Source organism: Homarus americanus, unplaced genomic scaffold, assembly GCF_018991925.1.
Source record: "Homarus americanus isolate GMGI-L3 unplaced genomic scaffold, GMGI_Hamer_2.0 scaffold28, whole genome shotgun sequence".
In the NCBI taxonomy this organism is placed as follows: Eukaryota; Metazoa; Arthropoda; class Malacostraca; order Decapoda; family Nephropidae; genus Homarus; species Homarus americanus.
Genome location: NW_024742238.1, coordinates 1,494,318 through 1,508,287, shown reverse-complemented (window position 1 = coordinate 1,508,287; position 13,970 = coordinate 1,494,318). Strand labels below are relative to the sequence as shown.

General features: G+C 46.5%; 1 protein-coding gene across 1 annotated transcript in view; it reads right to left on the bottom strand.

Annotated features, from left to right (window-relative positions):
• Positions 1 to 13,904, bottom strand: part of LOC121876612 — a 34,916-nt gene extending 21,012 nt beyond the window's left edge. Inside the window, exon 1 of the mRNA XM_042381883.1 lies at positions 13,364 to 13,904. Within this exon, the coding sequence (XP_042237817.1) occupies positions 13,364 to 13,528 (165 nt within the window). The 5' untranslated portion in view covers positions 13,529 to 13,904. The remainder of the gene's footprint in view (positions 1 to 13,363) is intronic.
• Between the last annotated feature and the right edge of the window lie 66 nt (positions 13,905 to 13,970).

Here is a 13,970-nt window from a genome sequence, read left to right as displayed (position 1 = left end):
AAAGGTGCCACAACCTATCAATATAAAGAGGACAACAGGAAATTCCAAACGTCAACTACACACAACCTAACCAATGAGAATCAGACACAAATCCCTCTAAAATTCGCTTGACTGGGAATCTAGCGGTTTAGCTCTGTTTTACTGCTACGTTTAGCAGTAATGAAACTCCCAACTTACCCCCTCCCTCCAACCAAGCACTGCGTCGCCCATAGGGTTTATTGTCCCATATAATTTACATGGTAGTGAGGGTCTTACTGCAACAAGGGAATGTGTGGGTGGACGGCCGCTACAATTTAGCGGACTTACCCTCATGATGGCAATAGTATGGTAATGTTTACGTTGCCAGGGTTTTGTGTGTGTATGTGTTCTCTTAAACTGTCTTATACCGGGTGTTTATTGTGTGTGTTGTACTCATGTATTTAACGCTTTGTTTATTTCTAACCATTATTTTGGGTGTGGTTGTAGTTGCTGTTGTTGTTTTTTTGTTTTTTTATTATCGTTGTTCTTCGTTTTGCTTTAATTATCAATTCTAAAAATAATATTGTGTGATTTATATTTTTATTAGCTGGGGACAGATCACGAGTGGTAATAACAACACTAAAACTCATTTACCAAATAGATAAAAACTCTCCAATGGTAATAGACAAATTACCGTATATGTCTAGCCATTTACAGTTTGTTTCATTATTGGTAAAAATCTATAGAAAGAAAAACATTTATAATTCAAACAATAATCTAACACCCAGAGCGTTTTTGACCATCAGCGAGATAATCCTTTAAAAGGGTAACATCTACCTGGGATTATAACTACATGATTCGTGCCAGAGTGTCAGTAGAGTGCTCTGGTATATACTGTTTATATGTGATGTCGTTCTAACAAAATATACTGAAATGTTCCTATGTATGACTGTATGAATTTTAGTTCAGGTTAGGTTACACAGAATCACACTTTAATTCATGGTCACGTTATTATTTGTTAAGAATAATTATTAAACTGTATTTGTACATGTATTCTCAGTGGCTACGTTCACTCAACACAGTTTCCATCTTATCTGACTTGAATGAAGTAATGTTATTATGGACGAGAGATTTTTTGCGTCAGTAAATAATTGCTGGTCGCTCTTGTTATATAAATTATTGAAGATGAAACAATGTATTTTTTCCTTATATCTTTTAATGGATTTTTTGGTTCCCGTAAAAATATAAGGGGAAAGGGATATGGGGTTGTAGCAGGGAAGATGAGGGTGGTTGGGGGAGGAGGAGGAGGAAGGGAGGGGGGGCAGGAGGTCACCACCGGGTTTCACAGTAAGTTTACAAAGAATACCCGAAATAATGGCAAAATAGCTAATCCATTTCAAATCGCTAAAAGATTCATAAACCTTTCACATTCTTCACTTACCAGGTCCAGCGGCCATGATGGAGTGCTACTCAACAGTGAGGCCAAGAGGGAGGTGAGTGTTATCCTCCAAGTCTCAGTTATATAATTTTCAAAACATACCTTAAGCTACACATATAATCTATTAGTACTTATTGCTACCTATCATAAATTTAAACTTTGCCTAACGTGTAAAGTAGAATTATAGCAGATTATAGTTTAGTGTTAATAGTAGACATTAGACAAAGAAAAGGTATTAATTCTTTCGTTTGAATATTATACCTGGGAATGTTTGGATGTGTGGCGTAAGTTATGTCATTCTGGTGAGAATATTATATGTAAATTATATACATCTTGTGACCTTCTGAAGTGACGGAGCAGCACCAAGTGTGGGAGTGTAGAGTGTGGTGGGTGAGGGAGTGTAGCGTGTGGTGGGTGAGGGAGTGTAGAGTGTGGTGGGTGAGGGAGTGTAGAGTGTGGTGGGTGAGGGAGTGTAGAGGATGGGTGAGGGAGTGTTGAGTGTGGTGGGTGAGGGAGTGTAGAGTGTGGTGGGTGAGGTATTGATGGGTGGTGTATGAGTGTAGAGTGTGGTGGGTGTGGGAGGGTTGAATGGTGGGTGAGGAGTGTAGAGTGTGGTGGGTGAGGGAGTGTTGAGTGGGGGGTGAGGAGTGTAGGAGTGTGGTGGTGGGAGTGTTGAGGTGGTGGGTGAGGAGGAGAGTGTGGTGGGTGAGGGAGGAGGTGTTAGAGTGTGGTGGGTGAGGGGAGGTAGGAGTGGTGGGTGAGGAATGTTGAGTGTGTGGGTGAGTGTTGAGTGTGGTGGGTGAGTGTTGAGGTGGTGGGTGAGTGTTGAGGTGGTGGGTGAGGGAGTGTTGAGTGTGGTGGGTGAGGGAGTGTTGAGTGTGGTGGGTGAGGAGGTAGAGGTGTGTGGGTGAGGGAGGTGGGTGGAGGAGGTTGAGTGTGGTGGGTGAGGAATGTAGAGGTGGTGGAGGGAGGTAGAGGTGGTGGGTGAGGAGTGTGGAGTGTGGTGGGTGAGGGGGTGTTGAGTGTGGTGGATGAGGGAGGTGGTGGGTGAGGAGTGTAGAGTGGGTGGGTGAGGAGTGTGGGTGAGGGAGTGGGTGAGGGATGTAGAGTGTGGTGGGTGAGGGAGCGTGGTGGATGAGGAGTGTAGAGTGTGGTGGTGGAGTGAGGGAGTTTAGGAGTTTGTTGTGTGAGGGAGGTAGAGTGTGGTGGATGAGTGGTGGGTGAGGGAGTGTAGAGTGTGTGGGTGTGGAGGAGGAAGGTTGAGTGGTGGATGGGGGAGGGAAATGTTGATGGTCGATGAGGGAGTGTTGAGTGGTGGATGAGGAGTGGTGGGTTAGGAGTGGTGGGTGAGGCAGTGTAGAGTGTGGTGGGTGAGGGAGGTAGAGTGTGGTGGATGAGGGAGTGTGGTGGGTGAGGAGGTAGGTGTGGTGGGGGGAGTAAGGTAGTGGTGGGTGAGGGAGTGTAGAGTGTGGTGGATGAGATGGTGGGTGAGGATGTAGAGTGGTGGATGAGGGGAGTGGTGGGAGAGAGTGTAGAGTGTGGTGGGGAGGAGTGTAGAGTGTGGTGGGTGAGGGAGTGTAGAGTGTGGTGGGTGAGGGGTGTTGAGTGTGGTGGGTGAGTGGAGGAGTGGTGGTGAGGAGTGTAAGTGTGGTGAGTGATGAGGAGAGTATGGTGGGTGAGGGAGTGTAGAGGTGGTGGGTGAGGAGTGTAGATTGTGGTGGGTGAGGGAGGTAGTGGTGGGGGAGGGAGGTTGAGGTGGTGGGTGAGGAGGTAGAGTGTGGTGGGTGATGGAGTGTTGAGTGTGGTGGGTGAGGGAGTGTGGTGGTGAGGAGTGTGGTGGGTGAGGGAATGTAGAGTGTGGTGGGTGAGGGAGTGTAGAGTGTGGTGGGTGAGGAGGTGAGAGGGTGGGTGAGGGAGGTTAAGTGTGGTGTGAGTGGAATGGTGGGTGAGGAGGTAGAGTGTGGTGGGTGAGGAGTGTAGAGTGTGGTGGGTGAGGAGGGAGTGAGGAGTGTGAGGTGGGGTGGAGAGTGTGGGTGAGGGAGGTTTGGTGGGTGAGGGAGTGTTGAGGTGGTGGGTGAGGAAAGTGGTGGGTGAGGTGTAGAGTGGGGTGAGTGGGAGTGTGGTGGATGAGGGAGGTAGAGTGGTGGGTGAGGGAGTGGAGGGTGGTGGTTGGAGAGTGTTGAGTGTGGGATGAAGGAGTGTGGGTGAGGGAGGTTGAGTGTGGTGGGGTGAGGGAGGTAGAGTGTGGTGGGTGAGGAGTGTAGAGGTGGTGGGTGAGGGAGTGTAGGAGGTGGTGGGTGAGGGAGTAGGAGTGGTGAGTGGATGAGTGTAGAGTGGTGGGTGAGGAGTGGAGTGGGTGAGGGGAGGTTGTGGAGAGTTGAGTGGTGGTGAGGGAGTGTAGAGTGTGGTGGGAGTGTAGGAGTGTGTGGGTGAGGGAGTGCAGAGTGTGGTGGTGAGGGAGTGTGGTGGGTGAGGGATGTGTAGAGTGGTTGGTGAGGGAGTGTGGTGGATGAGGGAGTGTGGTGAGGTGGATGAGGGAGTGTGGAGTGTGGTGGATGAGGAGTGTGAGAGTGTGGTGGGTGAGGGAGTGGGGGAGTGTAGGTGGTGGGTGAGGGAGTGTAGAGTGTGGTGGGGTATGAGAGTGGGAAGAGAGTGTGGTGGGTGAGGGAGTGTAGAGTGGTGGGTAGGAGGTAGAGGTGGGTGATGAGGGAGGGGTGAGGAGGTGTAGAGTGTGGTGGTGAGGGAGGTAGAGTGGTGGGGAGGAGTGAGAGGTGGTGGTGTGGGGTGGTGGTGAGGAGGTAGAGGTGGGTGAGGAGGTAGAGTGTGGTGGGTGGAGGGAGTGTAGGTGGGTGAGGAGGATTGTGGTGTGTGAGGGAGGAGAGGTGGTGGGTGAGGAGTGTGGTGGGGAGGTGAGAGTGGTGGTGAGGGGGTGGTGGGTGAGGGAGTGAGTGTGGTGGGTGAGGAGGTAGAGTGTGGTGGGTGAGGGAGTGGGGGTGAGAGTGTGGTGGTTATGAGGTAGTGTTGGAGTGGAGTATGAGGGGTGGAGGGGTGTGAGTGGTGGATGAGGAGGTAGAGTGTGGTGGGTGAGGGCGGTTGAGTGGTGGGTGAGGAGGTAGAGTGTGGTGGGTGAGGAGTAGAGTGTGGTGGGTGAGGGAGTGTAGAGTGTGGTGGGTGAGGGAGTGTGGAGTGTTGAGTGGGATGAGGGAGTGTAGAGGTGTGGGGGAGTTGAGTGTGGGGGTGAGGGAGTTGAGTGTGAGGATGTGAGTGGGTGGGTGAGGGAGATGGGTGGAGTGAGGGAGGTAGAGGTGGTGGGTGAGGGAGGTGGTGGGTGAGGAGCAGAGTGTGGTGAGTGAGGTGGTGGTGAGGAGTGTAGAGTGTGGTTGTGAGGAGTGTGGTGGATGAGGAGTGGAATGTTGAGGTGGTGGATGAGGGAGTGTTGAGGTGTGGTGGATGAGGGAGTGTGGTGGTGAGGAGTGTAGAGTGTGGTGGGTGAGGAGTGTAGAGTGTGGTGGGTGAGGATGTAGAGGTGGTGGGTGAGGGAGTGTAGAGGTGGTGGGTGGTGGAGGAGTGGGAGGGGGTGGGTGAGGGAGTGTAGGTGTGTGGGTGAGGGTTGGTGGGGGGGAGGGTGAAGGTGTGGTGGATGAGGGATGGGTGGGTGAGGAGTGTAGGAGTGTGGGTGGAGGAGTTGAGAGTGGTGTGTGAGGGAGTGAAGAGGTGGTGAGGGAGTGGTGGGTGAGGGAGGTAGAGTGGTGGGTGAGGGCGTGTAGAGTGTGGTGGGTGAGGGAGGTAGAGGTGGTGGTGAGGGAGTAGGAGTGTGGTGGGTGAGGGGAGTGTAGAGTGTGGTGGGTGAGGGAGTGAAGAGTGTGGTGGGTGAGGAGTGTAGAGTGTGGTGGGGTGAGGGAGTGTGGTGGTGGAGGAGTGGTGGTGAGGGAGTGTTGGAGTGGTGGGTGAGGAGGGGTGTGGGTGAGGGATGGAGGTTGAGTGTGGTGGTGAGTGTGGTGAGGAGTGTGGTGGGTGAGGGAGGTAGAGGTGGTGGGTGAGGGAGGAGAGTGGTGGGTGAGGGAGGTAGAGTGTGGTGGGTAGGAGTGTAGAGGTGGTGGGTGAGGGAGGTAGAGTGTGGTGGGTGAGGAGTGTAGAGTGTGGTGGGTGAGGGAGTGTAGAGGTGAGTGTGGTGGGTGAGGGTGTAGAGGTGGTGGGTGAGGGGGAGTGTTGAGGTGGTGTGTGAGGTGTGGTGAGGAGTGTGTTGTGTGTGGTGTGTGAGGGAGGTGGTGAGGGAGTGAAGAGTGTGGTGGGTGAGGAGGTAGAGGGTGGTGGGTGAGGGAGGTAGGTGTGGTGGCGGAGGGAGGTGGTGGGGTGAGGGAGTGTTGAGTGTGGTGGGTGAGGAGTGTAGAGGTGGTGGGTGATGGAGGTTGAGTGTGGTGGGTGAGGGAGTGTGGTGGGTGAGGAGGTGTGGTGGGTGAGGGGAGTGGGGTAGGGAGTGGTGGGTGAGGGGGTGTAGAGTGTGGGTGGGTGAGGGAGTGTAGAGTGTGGTGGGTGAGGGAGTGTAGAGGGTGTGGGTGAGGGAGAGAGTGTTGTGGGTGAGGGAGTGTAGAGTGTTGAGTGTGGTGGATGAGGGAGGTAGAGGTGGTGGGTGAGGGAGTGAGTGGAGTGAGGAGGTTGGAGGTTGTGTGGAGTGTTGAGGGTGAGGTGGTAGAGTGTGGTGGGTGAGGGAGTGTGGTGGGTGAGGAGTGTAAAGTGTGGTTCTGAGGGAGTGTAGAGTGTGGTGATGAGGGAGTGTGGTGGGTGAGGAGGTGATTGGTGGGTGGGAGTGGTGGGTGAGGAGGTGAGTGTGGTGGTGAGGGAGTGTAGAGTGTGGTGGGTGAGGGAGGTGTGGGAAATGTTGAGTGTGGTTCGTGAGGGAGTGTAGAGTGTGGTGGATGAGGAGTGTGGTGGGTGAGGAGTGTAGAGGTGGTGGGTGAGGGAGGTAGAGTGTGGTGGGTGAGGGAGAGAGTGTGGTGGATGAGGGATTGTAGAGGTGGTGGTGAGGAGTGTAGAGTGTGGTGGGTGAGGTAGTATAGAGTGTGGTGGGTGAGGGAGTGGGGTGAGGGAGGAGGAGTGTGTGTGAGGGAGGTAGGGTGTGGTGGATGAGGGAGTGTAGATGTGGTGGGTGAGTGTGTGGTGGGTGAGGGAGTGTAGAGTGTTGAGTGTGGTGGATGAGGGAGTGTGGGAATGTTGAGTGTGGTGGATGAGGGAGTGTTGAGTGTGGTGGATGATGGTGTGTAGAGTGTGTTCTCTGTTGTTACACCACCTGTCAACCATCACCACCACCAACACTTACCTCATCCACCACCATCCATCACCACGCAGGCCGCGTCCATCACCCAAACACCTGAACAACTTCCCACACCCTCCACTTAAATTATTTTTCCTTAATTCCAATCTCATTTTACCAAATTGACATTCCAGTGATGACAGTGGTACAGATATGTCGTTAACTTCACCGAGTAATATGTTTACTTGAAGTGAATGTATTACCCAGTATTGTAAGTTTGTACTGGTGCCTTTAACCCGCCTCTCTTATACTCACCAAAAATATCTATGTTTGATAAAACTCGTTGTGTTTACAACAATTTCACGAACAAATGGCCGTTATAATTCCATATTCTATCGGAACTTAATTTTTGTGATCATCATACTTTTTGCTGTAGGAGGTAACAATGATATACATCCCGACGAAAGCTGACATATAACGTCGTGGAGGTGCACTATTAAAACACAGCCCTCAATTATCACCACTCAAGTACCATGATTTCAACTTTTGTGTGTGTGTGTGTGTGTGTGTGTTGTGTGTGTGTGTGTGTGTGTGTGTTGTGTGTGTGTGTGGAAAATAAATGGATGATGATGCTGGTGGGTGACCATTATATGTACTCACACACACACACACACACACACACCTAACCCAAACATCAACACAAATAAACAGACAAACTAACGAAGCGTGGCTGTGGTGATAGTACTGTACAATAACACTACGCTCTAATGACCCCCAAAACCACGTGGGGGTGCAATTTGGTGGTTAGAGGAGCGCAATTACCCTAATTCATCAACATGTTTTTCTACTAATTATCGCTAGTACCTCACACCTCAACGGTCGCCTCATGATACGGACACTTGATACCGATTGTGTAACTGGAAACTGAAAAATTGGGAAAGAGGAGAAAATGTGAGATAATTGGTGGGAAGTACAGGCAGGTGGTGATGATGGGCGTAGTGGGTTTTTTATTATTATTATTAAAAATAATTGAAAACATAAGCCACTGGAAAATGCCGTGTGTGTGTGTGTGTGTGTGTGTGTGTGTGTTCATATTTACGTAGTCTTGTGTAGTATACGTATAAAACATATCAAAATATATGCACGAGTGTGAGTGCACTTCCCGTCTCGTTAATTTTTTGCATGAATCTTTATACATATTCATACGTATGTTTCACAAACACAGATAAACCATCGTATCTGATCCTTTACGTAAAACTACTACCTGTTCTCTTGAATATATACATAATGGTACACCAGAAGTTTCCTCTCCTCACAAGGTGCTCCTGGCCTCCAACCCTACGTGGAATATTCCTCACCAATAACATCTTAGTAGTATTATAGTCTTCATTAATAGTACACAGACGGGTAAAAACAATGAGAAAAATAATTGCAGTAATTTGTCAATAACATTTTACTTTCGGCTTTAAGGCTCTTGTCTCATGAGAGTGAAATTAGTGTTGAAAATTAACGGTATGCGACCAGAATATTAACTACTGTTCTTCTTGTGTAAAGCGATTAAATATGAATAGTATTAACAAGTGATGAGTAGTTCCTGTGTCTCATGTGTAAGAACAGTTGTAGCTTAAATTAAACAGTTTATGGTATTTATGTTTGTTCTTTTAACTTAATGATAATAATAAGAAGAAAGAAAACAGAGAGAAGAAAAAAAAAGGAAGTGGATCCCAGTGAAAGTAGGATTACGTCAGGAAAGTGAAAGCTGGAGTACTGGTCAAGTGACATAAGAGGCAAAGATAGGGATGTACTGTACAAGGAAATAACCGAGAGGACGTTATTGTGCGGCTGCGATGCATGAATTCTGAAGCAAGGGAACGAAACACGTTAGATGTGACACAGATGTCTTATGCTTGAGAGTAAAACGTGGAGTGAAAAGAATGCAAATATGAAACACGCGGATATAAGCTGTAGAAATAAATGTTGTACGGGACAAAGAGCGGACCAAAGTATTGATTGGTCCTACTGTGAGAATGGGGAATGAAAGGTCAGTAAAAGGATGTGAAGGAGAGTGACATCCAGGAAACAGCAGTGTGTGTGTGATAAGCCCACATGATGTTCAGTGTTTACATTATTATTACATATTATTATTATTATTATTATTATTATTATTATTATTGTATATGTAGTAGTAGTGTATTTATTACTATGATTATTATTATTAGTAGTAGTAGTAGTAGTAGTAGTAGTAGGTGTCTATTATTATTATGATTATTATTATTATTATTATTATTATTACATATTATTATTATTGATTATTGATATGCTGTTGTGTGACGTTGGGTGATGTATCAACAACAGGGGTGATGTATGATGTATTAAGCGCAGGTGTGATGTATCAACAGGGTGATAAGCGACAGGTGATGTATCAACAGGGTGATGTATTGCGACAGGGTGTGATGTATCAACAGGGTGATGTATTAAGCGACAGGGTGATGTATCAACAGGGTGATGTATTAAGCGACAGGGTGATGTATCAACAGGGGTGATGTATTAAGCGACAGGGGTGATGTATCAACAGGGTGCTATATTAAGCGACAGGGGATGTATGATGTATTAAGCGACAGGGGTGATGTATTAAGCGGCAGGTGATGTATCAACAGGGTGATGTATTAAGCGACAGGGGTGATGTATCAACAGGGTGATATATTAAGCGACAGGGTGATGTATCAACAGGGTGATGCGATAGGGGTGATGTATTAAGCGACAGGTGATGTATCAACAGGGGTGTATATTAAGCGTGATGTATCAACAGGGGTGATGTATTATGTATGCGATCATACAGGTGATGGCGACAGGGGTGATGTATCAACAGGGGTGATGTATTAAGCGACAGGGTGATGTATCAACAGGGTGATGTATTAAGCGACATATTGAGGATGATGTATCAACAGGGTGATATATTAAGCGATAGGGGTGATGTATTAAGCGACAGGTGATGTATCAACAGGGGGTGATGTATTAAGCGACAGGGGTGATGTATCAACAGGGGTGATGCTATGATACAGGGTGATATATTAAGCGATAGGGGTGATGTATTAAGCGACAGGTGATGTATCAACAGGATGTATTAAGCGACAGGGGTGATGTATTGATGTAGCGACAGGGTGATGTATCAACAGGAGGACAGGGTGATGTATTAAGCGACAGGGGTCATGTATCAACAGGGGATGATGTATTAAGCGACAGGGGTCTGTATCAACAGGGGTGATGTATTAAGCGACAGGGGTCATGTATCAACAGGGGTGATGTATTAAGCGACAGGGGTGATTTATTAAGCGACTGGGTGATGTATCAACAGGGGTGATGTATTAAGGACAGGGTGATGTATCAACAGGGTGATGTATTAAGCGATAGGGGTGATGTATTAAGCGACAGGGTGATGTATAAAAGCGACGGGTGATGTATTAAGCGATGTATCAACAGGGGTGATGTAAGTGACAGGGGTGATGTATCAACAGGGTGATATATTAAGCGACAGGGGTGATGTATTAAGCGATTGTATCAACAGGGTAATGTATTAAGCGACAGGGTGATGTATCAACAGGGGTGATGTGAGGGGTGATGTATTAAGCGACAGGGGTGATGTATCAACAGGGTGATATATTAAGCGATAGGGTGATGTATCAACAGGGTGATGTATCAACAGGGGTGATGTATTAAGCGGGTGATGTATCAACAGGGGTGATATATTAAGGACAGGTGTGATGTATCAACAGGGGTAATGTATTAAGGACAGGGGTGATGTATCAACAGGGTGATGTATGACAGGTGATGTATCAAGGATAGGTATCAACAGGTGATATATTAAGCGATAGGGTGATGTATTAAGCGACAGGGGTGATGTATCAACAGGGTGATGTATTAAGCGACAGGGTGATGTATCAACAGGGGTGATGTATCAACGGGTGATGCACAGGGGTGATGTATTAAGCGACAGGGGTGATGTATCAACAGGGTTGATGTATTAAGCGACAGGGTGATGTGATGTATTGGCGACAGGGTGATGTATTAAGCACACAGGGTGATGTATCAACAGGGTGATGTATCAACAGGTGATGTATTGCGACAGGTTATGTATGATGTATTAAGCGACAGGGTGATGTGATGCAGCGACATGTAGTGATGAATTGATGTATTAAGCGACAGGGTGATGGTATGTATCAACAGGGTGATATATTAAGCGACAGGGGTGATGTATCAACTGGGTGATGTATCAAGCGACAGGGGTGATGTATCAACAGGGTGATGTATTAAGCGACAGGGGGGTGAATCAGAAAGAGATCTTGGAACCTTGTTGTAGAAGAGACACAAACAAAGCACATCTCTCAAGGCTGCCAGAATGAATGGAGGAGAAAGAGTGAGGGAGGAAGGGTTTATAGTGCATTTGATTCTGGTTTCTGTGAGGTAATAAATATCCTTGACGTGACATTTAAGTATGTGAACATTTGTGAGAGAGAGAGAGAGAGAGAGAGAGAGAGAGAGAGAGAGACTGAAGGCGAAGAGATAGAGACAGAGAGGGAAGAGAGAGAAAAGAAGGGGAAAAGAGAGAAAGAGACAGAGGGAAGAGAGAAAAAGGCGAGGGAAGAGAAAAAGAGACAGATAAGGAAGAGAGATAATGAGCTTAACGTTATACAAAGTATCCTCACTGTAACATCGTGACTGCCAGGGAGAGGTTACAGCGTCTCATATATGCTGTACCTCCAAAATTATGATAAGTCCTATAAAAACAACTCATTTACTTACGCTTGCCAGATCTCAGCACCAAGTCAAGTGATGTTTGGTATCTATACAGTGTCGGGGCTGAGCGGTATAGTGAGCATTTATTTTCCTCCATGACAAAATGTTCTTAAATTGTTCCAAATATGAGATTTTTTGGGGGATTTTTTTTTATCATTATATCCAATGCCTTTATTTATTTATCTATCAGTTAGTACCATTCAAATAAATCCTGACTCACTTATTCATTCACTTAATGATAGGAATGTGAGTAGCCGCACTGACGCCGCTTCATCGTGACAACTTGTACTTAATGTTGTCCTGTGTCTGTCATAACTCTTTTACACCGATGAATTTCAAACCAAGAAAATCTTCAACAAAAGCCTTTATCATTAGAAAGGCCATTTAGTATTATATAAAGGTAATTATATACATTTTCAGTCGTCTTATATTACATAACCACAGCCACACTCTTATGTAGCAACACTCACAGCCACACTCATAGCCACACTTACAGCCACACTCTTATACAACACTCACAGCCACACTCTTATGCAATACTCACAGCCACACTCACAGCCATACTCATAGCCACACTTACAGCCACACTCTTATACAACACTCACAGCCACAGGCTTATACAACACTCACAGCCACACTCACAGCCATACTATTATACAACACTCACAGCCATACTCATAGCCACTTACAGCACTCTTATACAACACTCAGCCATACTCATAGCCACACTCTTATACAACACTCACAGCCACACTCACACAGCCACTATTATACAACACTCACAGCCATACTGATAGCCACACTGACAGCCGCACTCTTATACAATACTCACAGCCACACTCACAGCCATACTCATACACTCACAGCACTCGTATACAACACTCACAGCCACACTCACAGCCATACTCATAGCCACACTCACAGCCGCACTCTTATACAACACCACAGAAACAAAACAAAACTTCTTCCAAAATTCTTCTCGTTTTCTGTCTGAAGTTTGTAGAATTTGCATAATTTTTATTAATGAATAACTTGAAATTGAAAGAAGTCAGGGGGTGACAATACTCATTTCTAGCCAGAGAGAAAAATACAAAAAAATTCTGTTCTGTGTGTGTGTGTGTGTGTGTGTGTGTGTGTGTGTGTGTGTGTGTGTGTGTGTGTGTGACCCGACATTATAACCAGATGTGCTGTTCTCTGTATCACGTATACATTTAACTTTTTTTACCTTATTTTTTCCTCTTGTCAACTATATATTTTGTTTGAGAAAACTCTGAGGTGTTTTATCCTCTCTCGCTTTCATCAAACAGGGTCTCGTTATTATTTTATGGTCTCTTGTCAGATTATAATTTTTACTTTATTAAATCATGAACGTCTGTCTGTTTATACGCCCGACACCTCCAACTGCTGGAACGAATCTCTCAACTGATCGTGTGCTCCTATATGACGCTGTATCGTATGTTGCTTAAATACAGTTGTGAACAAGAGTGTAAATTATAAAAAACTATCCTAGAGTCATTACGTTAGGATTGGTTGTTATGTTAAGTTTAGTTATCTTAAGTTTGGTTGTTATTGTGTGTGTGTGTGTGTGTGTGTGTATGTGTGTGTGTGTGTGTGTGTGTGTGATAATTCAACAGGTATTACTGTGAAGGTTCTATTTAAATACGTAACATAACTATGATAATATTGTAGTTTCATTTTCACGGGTATAAATTTATTATGATCACAATTATGTACTTTTTTTTTTTAGCTGGACGTGTTAAATAGTTGATGAATTGGTTATAATGATGATATTATAACCTGTAGCTCATAGTCGTGATGATAGAGGAGGGACAGTGAAGAGAGAGAGATAGACTGAGTATAAACAGGAACAGAATGGAAAAGAAATGAGGGTGAGAGACAGATCACTAGCCCCAGACACTTACCGAGAACCCGCCACAGAAGAGCTGGTGGTCGTTGTAGTGGGCGGGGGTGTCAAACCCTAGTCTCCACATGGTGCCGCGGGCGGGGGGATCCACTAGCCGCCCGTGTCCCTCCACCCAGGCCCCCAACACTCCCACCAACACCACAACCACCCGTGCCCACACCATCCCCCCTCCCCCTGCTTGCTGACACTGGATAGTCGGCGGACAATGGTCGTGTATGTCAGAACAGTTGATTAGTTCATCGTGATCAAAGTTTTACTGTATCTATAAAACATTTTCTTTGCTACCTAAATCTCAATTGTAGTTTATACTGGTGTTATATAAAGCCCCTAAGATTGTATTTAGTGATGCAGTTAGTGAATCAAGTTTTTTTGTTCCCTTAGTCTGGTTATAATACACCTGTTTATCTTATAGATTTTTCCTCTCTACGATAAAGCGAAGTTTTGCCTCGAGTCAAATAAATCAGTTCCCGGGCTCCGTTTTCTTCCGTCTATCACTTTGCTTGCCTTAGTGGCGATGAGGACCGTGCGAGGCGGCGTTCACGTGCCGACTGGTGCCACGTGCCTCATCTACACGGGCTTTATACAGCAATTACCTCCTAGAGCCG